This window comes from Thamnophis elegans, chromosome 8 (genome assembly GCF_009769535.1).
Source record: "Thamnophis elegans isolate rThaEle1 chromosome 8, rThaEle1.pri, whole genome shotgun sequence".
Lineage (NCBI taxonomy): Eukaryota > Metazoa > Chordata > Lepidosauria > Squamata > Colubridae > Thamnophis > Thamnophis elegans.
In genome coordinates this window covers 63,651,495-63,671,123 of record NC_045548.1, presented here as the reverse complement: position 1 = coordinate 63,671,123, position 19,629 = coordinate 63,651,495, and the positions used below count along the sequence as shown (strand labels likewise).

At 41.1% G+C, this 19,629-nt stretch overlaps 1 protein-coding gene across 1 annotated transcript in view; it reads left to right on the top strand.

The window, feature by feature from the left end:
- Positions 1-19,629, top strand: part of EXT1 (exostosin glycosyltransferase 1) — a 337,038-nt gene that overhangs the window by 292,216 nt on the left and 25,193 nt on the right. Inside the window, exon 4 of the mRNA XM_032223383.1 lies at positions 11,118-11,237. Coding sequence (XP_032079274.1) covers positions 11,118-11,237 — 120 coding nt within the window. The remainder of the gene's footprint in view (positions 1-11,117; positions 11,238-19,629) is intronic.

Here is a 19,629-nt window from a genome sequence, read left to right as displayed (position 1 = left end):
AGAAATGAAAAAAATGGCTCAAATCACTACTTTACACTAATAAGAGTCCGGTTATTGGGTCTTTTATAAGTACTCCTCAATTTATAAGCATTAGTTTAGCGACCATTCAAATGACACTGAAAAAGGTAACTGGTGACTAGTCCTCACACTTAAAGATTGTTGCAGCATCCCCATGATGACCACAATTTGGCAACCAGCATGTATTTTCAAGAGTTGCAGCATACAAGGGCCATGTGATCAACATTTGTTCATAAAATGATGTGGATATTTCAACAGTAAAATATGCCGTTTAAATATGTATCGGGAGTGCTTTTTAATATTTAAAAGCTGAATTCAGAAAGAGCTCAGAATTATAGATAAACACATATGACAGTCATATGTTGCTGTTAGTTGAGAAGTCATGTCCGACCCACAGCGACCCCATGGACAACGTTCCTCCAGGTCTTCCTGTCCCCCACCATCCTCTGGAGTCCATTTAAGCTCATACCTACTGCTTCGGTGACTCCATCCAACCACCTCATTCTCTGCCGTCCCCTTCTTCTTTTGCCCTCCATCGTTCCCAGCATTAGGCTCTTCTCCAGTGAGTCCTTCCTTCTCATTAGGTGGCCAAAGTATTTGAGTTTCATCTTCAGGATCTGGCCTTCTAAAGAGCAGTCAGGGTTGATCTCCTCCAGGACTGACCAGGTTGATCGCCTTGCAGTCCAAGGGACTCTCAGGAGTCTTCTCCTGTTCACTTGAACTAGCCTTCTCTAGTTCAAAGGCTTCAATTCTTTGGTGCTCAGCCTTTCTTATGGTCCAACATTCACAGCCATACATTGCAACTGTGAAAACCATCGCATTAACTATGTGTACTTTGGTTGGCAGGGTAATGCCTCTGCTTTTTAGTGTGCTTTCCAGATTTGCCATAGCTTTCCTCCCTAGGAAGAAGCATCTTTTAATATTTTGGCTGTAGGCCCCATCTGCGGTGATCTTGGAGCCCAGGAAAACAAAATCTGTCACTACCTCCATTTCTTCCCCATGGTTGCTCCAAACCCTGATTTACGATGCAAAGTATCAGAATTATAAATATTTTGCTTGCCAATATTCTGACAAGCAGCGACAATAGGGGAAGCTGAAGTTACCAAACAACTGTGTGATTCCCTTAACAACTTAGTGATTTGTTTAACAACCACGGTGAAAAAGTCACAAACTTTGGCGTGACTCACCTAACAATTGTATTGCTAAGCAAAGGAAATTCTGGTTCTAACTGTGGTCCCAAGGCAAGAGCTACTTGTGCATGTACCAGTGTCAAAACGCTTATCTGTGGAAAGTGATTTCTGGCTTAAGCCCACTGCTTAAGTTGAAACAGTCTTTCTGGATTCAAAGCTACTCTCCAATTTGCTAGACACAGGGAGGAGAGCAAAGAGGGGAGATGCCTCTGAGACCTGTTTAGTGGGAGACTTCAAGGAATCAACCTGGATTCCTTTTCATACAAGACACGTGTCATACTGCCACGCGTGTGACCAATTTTGTTGTATTTAAGTACAATGACAATAAAGATTATACTTATACTTAACATATTTAAATCTGGCAAAAATCTACACCCTGCCTGACTGACGTATTTAGCTGCCGAAGGTAAGAGAGGAGAAGCCTCTGCAGCATTCCAAATATCTATGAATGTCCCTTCCCTCCCAAGAGTACATTAATATTCTGATCTTTGTTGTTTCCTGTAATGCAAAATTGATTATCTTCACAGCTGCTTCCCTTACTAGAACAGCTACTATACTATTATTAACAGTGGTTTTTAAAGAGCTGGCATGAAGCCCAAATGTCTGCTTTGGGAAATGTTTTTGTTGCATTACAGTTTTTCATTTCCCAGTTTAGATGCACTCGGATGTTTTTATTTACATATTCTCTACTGTCAGGCTGTTCCAGCTACAGACAGGCTGAAGCCAGTGTTGTCATTTTAAGCACCACTTTTCTCCTTCCTTGTTTATTGTATCGATGGCTTGCTATTCGAACATCATCCCATCCTAATAATTCTGTTGTATCCGTGTGCAGATCCGCCTCAATTCATCGCTGCCCACAGCCATCTTGTAAGCCAGGTGTGTCAAACCTTCAGCCTGTGGGCTGGATGCATCAGGGTTCTAAATAGCATCCAAAAATAAACCAGAGTCCAAGGCAAAGTATTGCTCAAAGTTACAATTTATTAAGAGAGCCATGTTGGCACCTCTGGGAAAACCCGAATCTGAAAGCTTCCCGACTTTCCCTACCTAGTGGAAAGTTCATGATCTTGCCCCCACACCCACAGGTCTATCACATGGTCCAGTCTTCCACTGCCATGTTGGCAGTTCCACCCATCCAGTTCCGGTCAGGTGCAGAGGTGCAAAGACAAAGGATGGCCTTGGCTTTCTGGAAAGAATTTTGTTATGGCTACATAGCATCTCACTCCTTACAATCTCCGCTCCCATTTTCCCACAATAGAAAATGCATAGTAGAATAATAGAGAGTGTGGCAGGCCAAAGATCCAAAAGAAAATATGGCTGCAGGCCTGACACACCCCTGTTGTAAGCAAAGAGATGAATAGCAAATAGCCAAATAAAATTAAAAACGGAAGCCGTAGTTTGTGTTGTAAGTGAGCCAACATGTAAAAATAAGCTTTATAAAACACAGGCAGTTCTTCCAACCAACACAACAGTGGTGGGTTGCAGGGGGAACGCCCCAGTACAGGTGTACTGGAGCCTGCCCGGAGCACTGGATACCATTCTGGTACAGTGCTCCGGAGGGCCCACCGCCCACCTGAGCTCCTTACTGGTCTTTTAAGTCTTTGGCGCTTCTGGACACATGCATGGCAAGTACAGTACCTGAGCGATGCTCCGCTGAGCAGCTGGAGCATTGCGGAGGCTCGTGGAGGTGTTAAGACGCATGTGCGCGTGCCGCGTGCATCCATGTGAATGCCGCCGGGCCTGTTCCAACCGTAGAAGTTGGAACGGGATCCGGAACTCACCACTGCAACACAATTGTGACTAGAATTTCCCTTGCTAAGGGAAGCGGTTGTTAAGTGAGCCGCACCCGTTTTATGATTTTTTTTCTGCCTGCAGTGACTGCAGGATTTGGGTCTGGCTAGTCTAAAGAAAAGAATTAGGGGGTGAAATGATAGCAGTATTTCAGTATTTGAAGTGCTGCCACAAAGAACAGGGAGTCAAGCTATTCTCCAAAGCACCTGAGGACAGGACACCCGTTTTATGATTTTTTCTGCACAGTTATTAGTCAAATTACTGCAGTTGTGAAGTGATCTTGTGGTCATTAAACAAAACCAACTTCCCCCATTGGCTTTGCTCATCGGAAGCCAACTGAGGTCGCAAATGGCAGTCATGTGATCCCCAGGAGACTTAAATCGTAAATACATGCTGGTAACCAAGTGCGCCAATTTTGATCATGTGACCATCGGGATGCTGCTGTACATGTGAGGACTGGTGATAAGTCACTTAATACTGTTGCAGTTTTGAACAGTCGCTAAACAAATGGCTATAATTTGAGAACTGTCTGCATTCTAAGATTGGCTCCCCTCCCCTCGCCACAAAACTTTGAAGATATCAATCGCTCAGTTTCACCCACTGTTCTTTTCATATGCAGAAACAGATAAAAAGTTTTATCTCAAAAGATTTGAATAAAAACAATGAAATGCAGCCAATTAGACATAATGCAAATCTTTTTTATTTATTAGCCCCCCCCCCGCCCCAACTCCAATGGACATAAGGTAAATGATCGCCTAAAATGTAAATGTTGCCAAAATCTACCTGAAAAATCCATACATCCATGTCAATTTTTAAAATTTACAAGATTTCTTTGCTAGCACCTTAGAGTTGCAAAACCAATTAAGTAGGCTGATTTAATAATAATAATAATAATAATAATAATAATAATAATAATAATAATATGTAATCCTGAATGGCCTAAGTAATGAATGGTTCCCATTGAAAAGATAAGGTGTTAGGACCTTAAATGTGTAATATTTCTATAGTTAAAAGGTTTATTGTCTATGTCATATGATGTAGGCTCTTGAAAAGGTAACTAACCTATTGTAATCTTAATCAGTAAATGGGATATTTCTTTTCTGAATAATAATAATAATAATGAAGAATTTTATTTCCATATTTCCTACTTTTCTTTCTTAAGTAGCTTCTCTTTCTCTCAGTGCCCACTCCTGTAAAATAAATGTTCAATCAAAAACCACCTAGTGAGCTTCAGGTTTAAATTCAGGATTTGAACCTAAGTCTTTCCAGTCCTGGAATGAGAGTTAATCATGATGGTTCCCCAGCCGTATTAGAGGATGAACACATTTATCCTACTATTCATCCCACACCATTTAATTAATTATTTTATTCCTTAAGCTAAGCCTACCTCGCTAAAGACCTCTCGCGCTCTTTCAAGAAAATGTAAAGCCAACCTTAAAACTAGAAATACTGTGTTTCCCTGAAAATAAGATAGGGCCTTATTTTCTTTTGACTCCCAAAATAAGCACTTGGCCTTATTTTCAGGGAGGTCTTATTATTTTTGAGGTGCAGGAGGCAGCGAGCGTGGTCACCTCATGGCTGCTGCTGCTGTGTTGCAATATTTTGGGGAGGGCTTATTTTGGGGCGGAGGGCTTATTTTAGTGCATGCACTCAAAAGCCCGGCTGGGTTTATTATCCAGGGAGGGCTTATTTTCGGGAAAACAGGGTAATAAAAAGCTCCAGTGTGAAGGAGTTAAAATGAATAACGCGAAGCCTGTTTTGGATATTTTAGGCTTCAAGTGTAATGCAGGATGCATCCTAAAGAACTTAAGACTAGACCTTGAGTCTCCGTTCATTATCTCAGTCTCAGGTTACACGGAAAAGGTGTTTTCAAGAGTTCTGGATCTAAGCCATATAAAGTTTTAACAATAATGACCATCAGTTTCCATTTCACTCAGGGATAAAAAAATTGGCAGGCAGTACAGTGCATTTAGCCCAAGTATAATATGGCTTTTTTTTTTTTAGCAGCATGGTGGCCTAGAGGTGGAACTCTCACCTCACAATTAGGAGGCTGTGAGTTCAATCCTAGCTAGCAGCAGATATTTATCTCTATGGGCACAAAGAGAAAATATTTGCTGTGCTCTCCATATAGGCATCAGGAAGGGCATCCAGCCAGTAAATACTCAGCTCCATCCAGTCGCCATGACTCCTTCCCAACGCAAGGGATTACAGGGTTATTAAAAGAAAAAAACATGTTTCCTTCAGTTCTTTAGGAATTCAAATGTGCTGTGTTCTCTGCTAGACAGAACCAGACTTCGCTAACTGTCAGATCTTCTCCATTTATTAATTAGAAAAGGAAAACCATGAGACTCCATTCGTAGAAATCAAATGTACTTTTACTAATTAAAAATGGTTAAAGAGAATGCATAGCGAAGTCTGGTTAACTAGGCGCGAAAACAGTTGATATATAGAATAGCCCATTCCCCACCCCTTGGCATCACCATCCCAGTCCAATCATAAGTCTTTCAAGTGTCAGGTGTGAGATAACTTCAAAAGGCATCACAAAGATGGAATGTCGGTGCCGTTAGTCCAGGCGGGAAACACCTATGCATGCGCAGTCCGAACAGTCGATGAACTCCAGAACTTTCCTCCAGCACAATGAGTAACCCCTCCCAAATACCATGCCCTCCCTCCCCGTTTCATGGTAGCTGAAGCGACAGCAAAGCAGAAGCTGACAGAACCAGTTTATGTAATGTGCCTTACCCTTAATGGCTTACCAATTCCCTTATTATTTTAAAGTTATTTCCCAAACAAGAAAGGGATCCCCATCCAGTAGCATTTCCCATACTGTTGTTTTGAAGAGAGAATAACTCCATTTAAAATCAGGAGAGCCACAACTTCTCCAGAATTCTGATCCCTTAAAATGACTACCACCATCATGCCCGGATTCAGTTTCAATTTATTATCAGCATCTAGGTAATTGTTAAGTATAGTCATGTTATAGAAAAATACATTTGGTCCCAGCAGAATATTGATAGCTCTAAATCTCCCAATGTTCTTTCTCAATGATTCCATGTTGTTGTTGTGAAGTCATGTCTGACCCATCGCAACCCCATGGACAACATTCCTCCAGGCCTTCCTATACTCTACCATCCTCTGGAATCCATTTAAGCTCACGCTGACTGCTTTCGTGACTTCATCCAGCCACCTCATTCTCTATCATCCCCTTCTTATTTGTCCTCCATCGTTCCCAGCATTAGGCTCTTCTCCAGTGAGTCCATCCTTCTCATTAGGTAGTGAAAGTATTTGAATTTCATCTTCAGGATCTGGCCTTCTAAAGAGCAGTCAGGGTTGATCTCCTCCAGAACTGACCAGTTTGATTGCCTTGCAGTCCAAGGCACTCGCAGGAATCTTCTCCAGCACCATAGTTCAAAGGCCTCAATTCTTTTGACGCTCAGCCTTTCTTATGGTCCAACTTTCACAGCCACACATTGCAACTGGGAAAACCATAGCCTTGACTATAGGCACTTTTGATTCCATGTAGATACTTAAAAATGATGAAGACAGAACGGACTCAATCCTTTATCTAAAGGACTCCATCCACTCAACTGCTTCTGTTTTAAGAAAGTTAAACTATCTGAAATCTTCCTTCTAGATTTGTCATATAATGCATAAAGATATCATGATATCAAAAGATTTGAACCTTAGGGAAAACAACCCTTTCCCTGACAACCTCCAGACAAAGATCATCGTGAGAATAACCAGTGAAATCTCACCCCTGTAATCTCCTTTACAACTGCTGGAATGGGTTACGATTTTGCAGCAGAATTACAGTGAAGACTTTGCAAACCTCTCCTACTATTCATCACCAGTTGCCATGTTATATGAACCCAGCAACCTAAGTTTAATGTTAACTGAGATTAACAAAGAGATGCCATAAAAAGTTATCTAAAGAGATAAAACCAAAAATAAGTGAACTTGAGACATTTACAAAGCTGGTATGTAGTTAAGATTCAGCAGCCGTAGGTTCAGCAGCTGTGTGTAAATGTACAGGCAGAGACGCCTCTAAAATAATCCTCTTGGTCAAATAAGAAGAAAAGAAGAGCAGGGAAGTGGTTATGTCCATTCATGAATCTCTAAACCGGTATTTAAAGCCATATTCGTTGTCTTGGGCAACACTTCCCAAAAGTCATTTCACCACTAAACAGCAGCTGTGAAAACCCTGCATTTTTTCAGTAAAGCATTGTTTACTATGAAGTGTAACAAAAACCACTGGCTCTAAACCAGGGGTGTCAAACTCTTATTTCATTGAGGGCCACATTAGGGTTGTGTTTGACCTTGGGGGGGGGGTGGAGTGGGCATGGCCAGGGTGGCCATGTCACTCGTGTTGAGGGCTCCTGTGGTGGCCCGAGCATTCTGCCAGAAAAAATGGGCCCCTGAGTTCCGTTTTCAGCTGCGACTGTGTCCTGCAACCCTCTGCTAGCGAAAACGGAAGACAGGAGGACCGGTGTGCAGCCCTCCTGAGCTCTGTTTTCGCTGGCAGAGACATCGCGGGCCGGTCATCGCTGTTTCCAGGGCAGCCCCGCGAGCTAGATCTAAGACCCTGCAGGCCAGATCTGGCCCCCAGGCCTTGAGTTTGACACCCCTGCTCTAAATAGTCATTCCTTCAAGTCTCATTCATTGAATGAATCTGAGTTCCATTTAAAGGTAGTGGATAAGTCTTGCTCATCACAGTTTAAGGTTCTACATTCCTTATGAAGCACTTTCAAGCCATAGCCTGCACATTTCAGTGATTCCAGTGTTGGCTTGATCCAGGAAGATCTTCATATCACCAATAGATGAGGATAGGATTACTTCGATGTTGACTCGCATGACTAATTGCTGCCTTCTTGCATTGGTGTCGATGGTTGTAATGTAGTGTGAGAAAGACTTTGGGGAGGGTGAGGAAGAAATGCTGCCTAAGGAATGGTCAGATAAGGGAAGCCAGTGGACAATGGAAGTAGAAAGAGGTTCCAAATGGATTCTCCCTAACTTCTCAGGCTGTAAAGGAGAGGGCAGGATATTTACACTTTCAGACTTCGAACATTCTGGTGCTATTACCTCACAGTGAAATATAAATGGCTCATCTGCTCATGTTTCCTATATGATCTACCTGGGAAGCCTGATAGTGGGTCTCGTATTCTCATTTTTAGCTATCTTGTGACCCTCGCTTTAATGTAGATTTACAGATTGTTAAAATGATTGCCTATTGGCCTTCTTCCACATTCAACAGAGCTGCAGATTGGTGCCATCTTTGCATGAAGCATCAGATCATGGAATTTCCATCCATCTTGGGAGAGCCCGTTTGGTTCCTGCTTCAGAGGAAACACTAACAAAAATTTGCAATGTTTTTCTTGGAGGCTCAAGACAATGTTGGTTACCATAGGATATCTTGGCTTCTTCTCATGCCCTTGCTGAACCAATGAATGAAAATAGCATGTCCTCTGCCTCCTGCTTTGGGAAGCCCACCATAGCTTGCTGAAAGGTGCACTGACTAACATGGGATACTGCTCAGCAATTTAGGCAAAACTGGATATTAAATGGAACGGCTTTGTTAACTCTGCAAAGTAGTCCAGATAAGAAACACAACCAGGAGTACTAGCTCAGAAGTTACGATAACAGAATCATGTAAGACTGAAAGTATTTCTCCGACCCTTTCCTTTTACTCTCCGAAAAACTAGGAAATATCCTTTCTGAAATGATCCCCATATTCTCCCTCCTTCTATGGACTGAGATAATGGTTCGCCAGTCTGCTGCTTTTCCTCCAGTCTCCCAAGGCCATTCTCGCATACAATTACAGATTTCAACTCAATGAACCTCTTGACAAAACACAATTTGGCCTAGGAAAATTGTTGCCCTTAAGCTGTTTCCTCACTGTCCCCATTGTCTATGAAATCATGATGATGCTATGTAAAGAACAGATGTATTCTAATTAAGAGTATTTTATCGGAATGCATTTTGGGGGTAAAAACATGAGAGAATATGTATGAGCGAAAAACGCCTTTTGTTGGCTATAATCTAATGTGTAAGCGGAAAATGCAAAATGGCACAAATCAAAAGCAAACATAGGCAGATGCTTTACGCATAATTAGCCCAGGAAAAAATGAATCATTTGAAAGGCTTAGGGAGAACGCAGCAGCCTAATGAGAAAATAGGTGCCGTACTGAAATAGCCCCCTTTTCAATAAATGGAATATCAAGAAGGATTTATTTTTTTCCTATTTTAGAGCCTATGTACACATAGATAGAAGAAGATCTACAAATCAGATGAATCGGAATCAATTTATTTTCCCTGTCTGCTATGCAAGATGCCTAAAGGTCATACAGTTTATAGAAACTTGGCATCTCTCTTTGATACAGATAGTTCCTCGGTTAGCAGCCATATCTGAGACAAGCAATTTGGTTGTTTACTGAGTGAAGCCTTGACTGTGCTTGTGATCTTACTTCAACTTATCTTTACTTTACAGATCTGCAAAGGTCATAAATTCAGGCATTGATCACATCACCATGGGCATATTCCAAGGCAGTCACTAAACACGGATTACTTGCAAGGGTGGGCTTCAAAAGTTTCAGCAATGGGTGTCAGGTTTCCTAAAAATACCCTAATTGATTCGTTCTCTACCCGGTTGCTGGGTGGACATGGGTGTGACCTAATCGGCCTCCTGCACCACAACAAAGGGGGCATTTTCACCATCCCCAGGCTCTGGAGGCTTTCCTGAGTCCCGCTGAGAATAGGGCGGCATATAAATAAAACGAAACCTTATGACTGCAGGACTGTAACTTTGTTGCTTGTATCCTTATGATTTATATTGATATCGATTGTTTCCTGATTGCTTATTTGTACCCTATGACTGTCATTAAGTGTTGTACCCCCTCGGACGAATTAGTGATAAAAAAGATGGACAAATTAACACTGAAATTAAAAGATAAAGAAGAGTCGGAATATTATGAAATTTGGAGCAATTGGTACAAATGGCTGCAAAACAAGAATAAAATTAATTAAGCCAAAAAACAATATATATAAATAGATATAGAACTGTGTATAAAGATGTGTAAATATAGAAGCGAAATAGTATATACATGTACAGGTATGATGGCGTAACAATGTAGATATAATGACTGTAAGGTGTTGTAGAAGGGAAAAAATAATTTAAAAATCTGCTAATGAAGTGTTGTACCTTATGATTCTTGACGAATGCATCTTGTCTTTTTATGTACACTGAGAGCATAGGCACCAAAGACAAATTTCTTATCTGTCCAATCACACATGGTCAATAAAGAATTCTATTCTATTCTCATAATTTGGTTCCACCACAAATCCGCGGTAAACTAAAGCACGCTCGACGAAAGCGCGTACGTGACGTCATCACAGCGTGACGAAAACGGCACACTGTGAGCGGTAAATTTAAAATTAACGCAAAAACCTTACCCTAACCCCCCCAAACCTAACCCTAAGCCTAACCCTAAACCTAACCCTAAACCTAACCCTAAACCTAACGCTAACCCTTAACCTAACCCTAAACCTAACCCTAATGCTTAACGTAACCCTAAACCTAACCCTAACCCTTAACCTAACCCTAACCCTAAACCTAACCCTTACCTTTATGTGAATCGGCTTGCTTTAATTTTAATTTTAATTTTAATTTAATTTATTTTTAATTTTATTTGTCGCGCTGCTGATGACGTCACATACGCGCTTTGATCGGGCGCGCTTTAGTGGACCGCGGTTTTGACGGGTCACGCATGATTTATGTCACTTTTTGTAGTGCAGCCGTAATGTCCAACCGTCACTAAACGAATGGTTGTGAGTCAAGAATTATCGTAAATGTAAAAAGTATGGGCTTCTCTGGTCAGAAGTGAGAAAGAGACACAGTGTTAACATCCATATAACTCTATTTCCAATTATTGCTATCCCGGCTGGTATGGCCTGACAATGTGGATTTGCATGCCATAGATGAGAGCCAAATGCATTGCAGACTCAATGTATAAAATCTAACCCGATTGGGCTATAAACGGATTGTCTGAAAACGCCCCTCGTCGTGTCTTTATGTTCCCAGGTTGTTGAGTTTTCGAGTGCCTTATTTGTTTCTGTGTTGTGTTACAGATCCCTTCTACAATCAGGTCTATCCATCAGGATAAAATCCTAGCACTTAGACAGCAGACACAGTTCTTGTGGGAGGCTTATTTTTCTTCAGTTGAGAAGATTGTATTGACCACACTAGAGGTGAGTAACAATTTTTCAGATAATAGCTAGAGCTGAAGCCCGGCTTTTCTGCGTATTTGGATTGTGTCTGGTCTTGATTTTTGCAGGTACTTAGCAAAGCAAGCGCCTCTGCAAAGAGAGATCGGATGAAGGAGAGACTTTCAACTTCTTTATAACTTTACCTCCCTGAGGAACCAGGGTCTTTGTCTCTGGGATTGGTGTAGGAAGAAATGACAGGCTGACAAATTTGCAGCCATCTTAACTTGCTAGGAAATGTGGTCTCAGGTAGACTGGAGGCTTCTCGGCATTTTTTGATAGCTGAGATAAATCAACTGGCTTGTCATTGATGGTAAATGGGTTCCTTAAGACCCTTTCCTGGGAAAAAAATATCATGTTTTGAAAAAGTGATACTATAAAACTTTTTCCTCTTCTCAGGCAGCCTTTCTGCTCCAAGATGTTTTCAGAGTCTTTGATGGATGTCTGGAGGAAAGGGGGGGGGGGGGAGTTTGGGCTTAAGGCAGTAGCTATTTCAGATTAAGGAGGCAAATGTCAGAAACTTGACTGAGAATTAAAATGAGTTAGCCACGTTTTTAAGTGCCTTTATGTGGAGCCTTAGCTCGATTTTGCAGATCCTGATCTCCACTCTCTTTTTTTTCCCCTCTGTTTTTTCGTGGTAATGCTTAACCGTGGTTCAGCCTTGCATACATAAGCACAGCCTTCTCTAAGTCCTGGTGTAAAGACAGGAGAATAGAAGATTCCCGTATTAGTTTGACATTTGAGCCTAGCAAAGCAATTCAGTCCTTTGCAATCACGGATTACAAGCAAATGAGATTTTGGCAAGGCTGAAAAATGCTGTCCTGCAAATCTGCATGTAGCCTATGCAAGAGAGCTGCATTTCTTGAATTCGGTTTCAGAACAAATCCACCTCTCTGTTGATTCACCAACATTTGGAGTCAGCTACGTTTTCCTTTTTTCTCTTCCTATAGCAAATTCCTTTCTTCCTGTTTTTTTTCTCTACCACTTTTAATCACCACCAGAATGAATTCTCTCACTAAGTAAAAATATTCTTCAAACTATGATTTGAAGAGCAGGTCCAGTAGAGCAGGTCCAGCAGAAGCAATGACTTTAGGTTACTCTTGATTCTGGCCCCCAATTATATTGCATCTGTACTTACAACAGGGATATAAGAACACTATGATGGCATCATTGTTGTTTAGTCACTAAGTCATGCCCGACTCCTCGCAACACCGTGGAACACAGCATGCCCTGCTCCTTTGTCCTCCCCTGTCTCCCAGAGTTTTCCTAAATTCATGTTCATAGCACTAGAAGATACTATCTAGCCAGTATTTAACCACTTATTTAACTCCTAACCATAGGAGCCCTAGTCGTACTCTGGTTAATTGCAGGCAAACTCTGCCCACAGCTTGGAGTTCGATCCTGATAGGGCTCAAAGTTGACTCAGTCTTTGATCTTTTCTAGGTCGAAAAATAAAAACCAAGATGGTTTGGAGCAATATGCAGATTAGGGGACTGGAGGCTAAATATATATAAAGAATGGTTGCTGGAATTGGGTATGTCTAGTTTAATGAAAAGAAGGACTAGGGGAGACATGATAGGAGTCTTCCAATATCTCAGGGGTTGCCACAAAGAAGAGGGAGTCAAACTATTCTCCAAGGCACCTGAGGGTAGAACAAGAAGCAATGGATGGAAACTAATCAAGGAGAGAAGCAACTTAGAACTAAAGAGAAATTTCCTGACAGTTAGAACGGTTAATCAGTGGAACAACTTGCCCCCAGACGCTGTGAATGCTCCAATACTGGAGGTTTTTAAGAATAGCAATAGCAATAGCAGTTAGACTTATATACTGCTTCATAGGGCTTTCAGCCCTCTCTAAGCGGTTTACAGAGTCAGCATATCGCCCCCACAGTCTGGGTCCTCATTTCACCCACCTCAGAAGGATGGAAGGCTGAGTCAACCTTGAGCCAGTGAGATTAGAACCGCTGAACTGCAGATAACAGTCAGCTGAAGTGGCCTGCAGTACTGCACCCTAACCACTGCACCACCTCGGCTCAAGAAGAGATTGGATAACCATTTGTCTGAAGTGGTGCAGGTTTCCTGCCCAAGCAGGGGTTTGGACTTGAAGATTCCAAAGTGCCTTCCAACTCTGTTATTCTGTTTTGTTCTATTCTATTCTATTTTATTCTATTCTATTCTAAATAATTATAAGATTGTAAACTGCCCAGAGATTGCTGTAAAACACTATGGGGCGGTATATAAGTCTAAATAATGTTGCTGTTGCTACCTAATCCTCTGCCATCCCCTTCTCCTTTAGCCTTCAATCTTTCTCAACCATCAGGGTCTTTTCCAATGAGTCCTCTTCTCATTAGGTAGCCAAAGTGTTTGAGCTTCAGCTTCAGTATCTGTCCTTCTAAAGAACAGTCAGGATTGATTTCAAGATTGACTGGTCTGTTCTCCTTTACAATCCAAGGGACTCTCAAGAGTCTTCTCCAGCACCACAATTCAAAAGCTTTCCTTATGGTCCAACCCCCAAAGCCATACATTATTACTGGGATGATAGCATCACTGCAGATACAATTCTAAGCATGTTTAATACTGACCGAGCACACTGGGGCAGCTGAGAAGTTAGCTTTCAAGATTAAAAAGTAAATTTTCCACGATCCAAAGTCAACTCAACTCTTGGTGACTGTCAGGACATCCATGTCGTTTTGTTTTCTTTTCACCAAAAATAAAGAAATGGTTTTGCCGTTGTTCCTTTTGAACAGTCTAGTCTACAGATTCCTTAGTGGTTCCCAACTTATGATTCAGCAAAGTTAATCTTGCTTAGCTTCCAACGCTAGACAAGGTCAACTAACAATTGCCATATGCTCAAGAAGATTGTAAGGAGTTGCTATTATATCTGCTCACTTGTGTGCTGCTATACACACTGCTCTGCAGAACAAAACGAGTTGCATTTGAAATGCACTAATATTTGTTTCAGCAATAGATATGACCTATTTTCATATATGCTAAGAAGCAGCTACATATTTGCTGCAGTTCCTTCAGTATCCATGAAAATTGTAGTATAGGCTACCAGTTTGTTCATATAAAATGGTTCTGTTAAAGCAGTACTTCCAAACTTTATTCATTTTAAGATTCGTGGACTTCAACTCCCAGAATACCCCCAACTAGCATTGCTGGCTGGGGTTTTCTGGGAGTAGAGGTCCACACATCTTAAAATGAATAAGGTTGGGAAACATTGTTTTAAAGCAGGGCTGTCAAACTTGAGGCCCGTGGGCCGGATTTGGCCCACAGGATGCTTAGTTCTGGCCTGCAGGGCTACCCTGGAAACAGTGAAGGACCAGCCCATGGTGCCTCTTCTAGTGAAAACGGAGCTCAGGAGAGCTGAACACTACCCTCCCAGGATTCGTTTTTGACCACAACAGCTTCCTGCAACCCTCTGCCAGCAAAAACGGAGCTCAGGCGCCCCCCCCCCCAGCTCGGTTTTTGCTGGCAGAGGGCTGCAGGAGGCTGTCGCGGGTGAAAACGGAGCCTCGGCGAGTAACATCAAGCTGGCCCGCCCCCTCAGCCACCACCACCTGAGGTCAAACACAACTCTGATGTGGCCCTCAATGAAATTGAGTTTGACACTGCTGTTTTAAATCTACAAAGGATTTCAACTTTCAGTATTTGGTTAGTCTTCCTCAAAGGGAATTTTCCATTTTTAAACACCTTTGATCAGCCAAAGAGATGTTCCTCCCTCTCCCACCCTCTCCCTCTATCTATCTATCTATCTATCTATCTATCTATCTATCTATCTATCTATCTATCTATCTATCTCCATCTCTATCAGCTCTATCTCACTCTCATTTTCTCAATATTTGAATTGATTTTACCTGAGACTCACAGGATGGGACAAAGGTAGAACTGAATAAGATGTGAAGGTATTTATCCAATTTATCATATTCCCACAAAAGGAAAATAAACTGAATGAAATGAAATGCAATCCTCCCCAGCTTTACATTTTCTTCACTTCGTGAAATTAAAACCTATATAAAAAACAGTTTTAATCCTGAAAGAAAAGAGAGAGAGATAATTTGCATATTCAGTGCATATTGACTTAATTCAACAGAAATATCCTCATCCCCATTAAAAGGGGATTCATGACCCAGGAATGTGGGAGGCGAGGAAAAGAATTGATATCAAGATAGAAATGCACCCTTTGGAACACATTTTAATTTAAAGTCCTTTTATGGGGGGGAAATCGTTATCTCATTCAGCCCAGTTTCCTGATTGAAAATTCCTTCTTCAATCCATGTAGGATACGTGTTTACTTAATTAGTAAGTTTACAAAAATAAGCTTTTGAGTCCCCAGGAAGAGTGGAGTCATGCCAAATTGACACAAATACGTTTGACACAAATTCATTTTTAGACCGAACTTTCAGCAGTGATTAAAAAGGGGAGGGGTGAAGAGCGCAAATTGCAAATGGCATTTAGCAATGGGTGTAGCTATTTTTCCTGTGCAAATTTTATGGCTAGCGAAAGAGCTGTAAATTGCCTCTATTTTTGTCCTTTCCTGTAGCCTTTCCTACAAAGCTTCTCCAGCCTTTTGCACAGTTAAATATCATTTTCACAACTAGAATAGTTATCTGTTAAATTTGGTACAGCTTTTAAGATGGTCCCTGATCCATCAAATAACAGGATCGGTAAGATTTTGTCAGCCTAACCTGTAACTGAAAATACCTGTCAGCGGTGGCATTTGAGAGCTGGTTTCAAAGAGGGCGTTGTGTTGGAACAGGAAAGTTGTCCTAGATATGATGATCTAATTTTATTGGAGAAATCTTTTCTCTGCGGTATCAGAGGCCAGCTGTATGTGGCACTTTTGCAGAGGTAATTATTTATCACTGAACAAGGGACAAATGAAATATTAGGTACAGAACTATGTTAACCCACCTTATGTTAGGTCAGAATGTGGACATCTTGAATACAGTATTTATTATACTAGCTAGCATTAGCTTTTTAGTAACAGACTAAAGTGTTTCCGGATTTCATTGGAAAGAGTAGAAATTAAATTTTGTTATTGAAACACATACTGTAATTTTTGTAGTATAAGACCTAGAAGTGGGTGAAAATTGTGGTGTGTCTTATACACTGAATGGTACCAAAGCCCTGCCCATTTTTGGCCTCGCGTGTCATGTTTTCCACTTCCACATGCCAGGTTTTAGATGCGTTCCAGGCTGCGGGGATCGCCACAGCACATTGCCGCCAATCGTCATCTGCCATGTTTTTGGCCTCCGTGCATCATGTTTTGGCCTCCGTGTGTCACATTTTCAACCAATTACCGCCTGGAACTGGCCAAAAATGTGACACGTGGAGGCCAAAAATGGGATGTGCGGAGGCCAAAAACGCAATGCACGGAGATGGCAATTGGCAATGATGTGCTGTGGCAATCTCCACAGCCTGGAACGGATCTAAAATGTGGAGGGCGTAGGCCGGCACACGGAGGCAGTAATGGGGTCTGGTGATCCATGCAGCCTGGAACAGCTAATTGGCGGTATTCCGTCAGGCCAACAGCCAATCAGCTATTCGTGCTAGATCAGGCTCCAATAACATGCTGAACCTGACCAGGCTGTTTGCTGTTTGCTGCAAGGACGCTAGCCAGATGAATACCGATGGATGCTAGTAGGCAGAGGCAGAATTTTTTTCTTGTTTTCGTCCCCCCAAAAGGTAGGTGTGTCTTATAGTCCAGAGCCTCTTATACTCTGAAAAATACAGTAGTTTGTCGTAAGTTAAAGCAATAAGTTGCAGATAGGCCCCAAAGTGACCTTAAATAAATCAAGCTTTGCAGTCCACCTGATTTATTTTTATGCCTTTTAGATTATTTACTATTACAAAAGATTTAAATTGGGAGCTGGCATGCTGCGGAGCAAAGCACCAGCTTGTATTATACTCTTTATTTATAAGAATATCTCTGGATACTACATAGTCCCCATGGGTATGTTTAAAAAATAATTAATTAGCAGCAGCCTATGATGTTTTGGAAATGTAATCAACTGTTTAGAAAAAAAAATACTGAAGCACTGAGTCAGATGGTAGAGACTAATCGTACAACCCTGTGATTGTGTGCCTCCATAATAACAACCTTTTTTATGAGAGGCATAGGCCTAGTGACCCACCATTTTTTGAAGCGGCTGGAATGTGCCCTCAAAAATGCCAAGCAGACTTCAAAAAAAGCCTATCCCAAAGCTGTGGTCCTTTCCCACACATGTGAGCTCTGGTTTTTTTTTATTATTATTTTATTTACAAACATGTAAAATACACATACACAAAACTTAGACGTACACCACATTTACACAATACAATACGAACAGGAGCTTCCTGTTCTTTCTAATAGCAATTGCCAATCGATATCGCTCACCTTATATTGTTTCCCCTTCTATTATATTTCATTTGCATTTCACCATTCTTAACCCTCTTACCTTACTCTTCTGTCTGCTATATTGGCTGATTACCTCTAGTAAGTTTAAACCACTTGGATACATATATATGTTAATTCTCCTTAACTACTATTTTTGGGCTTTGTTGTCTTCCTTCATCGATTCTTGTTTCTTTCCTCCATCCACCTATACCATTTATCCCATATCTGGTAGTCTTCTGTTTCTTCTTTTCCCTGGATTTCTTTTGTTAATTTGTCCATTTCAGCACCGTCCATAACCTTTCTTATTATTTCATCTTCGCTTGGAATTAATTTGTTTTTCCATTTCTGGGCAAAGGCAATCCTTGCCGCCATAATCATATACTGAATTTTACCATAATTAAACACTGAATTTCTTTTTTATATTTCACAGTCGTTATTCCTAATAAAAAAAAACTTCAGGTTTCCATTCTATTTTAACACCTGTTATTACCTCTAGCCACTTTTTGATCCTTTCCCCAAAAATGTTTAGCCTCCTCACAGGTCCACCATAAGTGGTAGTTTGTTCCATGTATTGATTCACATTTCCAGCATTTTGTTGAGATTTTAGCTAACCTTGTTGGTGCCAGGTGCCATCTATAAAACATTTTGTACTGATTTTCCTTGTATGCAACTTACGTGTGAGCTCTGTTATCACACTAAAAAGGTTATGTAGATTGTTGTGGGGAACACAGCTATATAATCGTTCCAGTCCTATTGGTAGAATCTGGTTTTTAATTTATTTTATATTTCACCTTTATTTTTGTTTAATAAGCAACTCAGAGGCGGCAAATATGTCTAATGCTCCTTCTTCCTCTTATTTTCCTCACAACAAAAACCCTGTGAGTTCAACTGAAAGAGAGCAACTGGCTCTCAGATGGCTTTCAGGCAAGTCCCAAAGATGCTTTTGTCAAGGCAGCTGGACTTTCTGGTTTTTCTTTGAAGAAGTTTCGCTTCTCATCCAAGAAGCTTGCTAAGCTCTGGCTAGATGGTAGGGAATGGAATCCAGTCAGAGCTGAAGAAGCTTTTTGGATGAGAAGCGAAACGTCTTCAAAGAAAACCAGAAAGTCCAGTTGCCTCTTGAAAACAGCACCTTTGGGAAAGCCATGACCTGGATGATTGAGAATCTCTAAGATGTTGAGGCTCTAGAAAGAATGCAGAGAAGAGCAACAAAGATGATTAGGGGACTGGAGACTAAAACATATGAAGAACGGTTGCAGGAACTGGGTGTTGTCTAGTTTAATGAAAAGAAGGACTATGGGAGATATGATAGCAGTGTTCCAATATCTCAGGGGTTGCCACAAAGAAGAGGGAGTCAAGCTATTCTCCAAAGCACCTGAGGGTAGGACAAGAAGCAGTGGGTGGAAACTAATCAAGAAGAGAAGTAACCTAGAACTAAGGAGAAACTTCCTCACAGTTAGAACAATTAATCAATGGAACAACTTGCCTCCAGAAGTTGTGAATGCTCCAACACTGGAAGTTTTTAAGAATATGTTGGATAGCCATTTGTTTGAAGTGGTGTGGTGTTTCCTGCCTAAGCAGGGGGTTGGACTAGAAGACCTCCAAGGTCGCTTCCAACTCTGTTATTCTATTCTATTCTCCATAGACTTTCAGGCCAAGTTGGGTCTAGAATTCACAGTCTCCTGATTTCCAGCCTGAACCACTAGACAGTATGGTTATTTGGGGATTATACATTTTTCCTTTTTAAGTGTATTATACTTGAAGTTGGATAAATAGTGGATGCCTAACCTGGATTCTATAATGATCTAAATGAGAACCACTAAACGGGTTTGAATCCTAACAAAATACATAACCAAACTATGTTTCTTAAATTCGGGATTTAGTTATTTTTATTATCAAGGATCTTTGTTAGATGCTCTGTGATTGCTGTGGTATTGGACAAAGAAATCATCAGACTATCTAAGCCAAGGAGAAAGAAATACAGTAGTACTTTATTTCAATT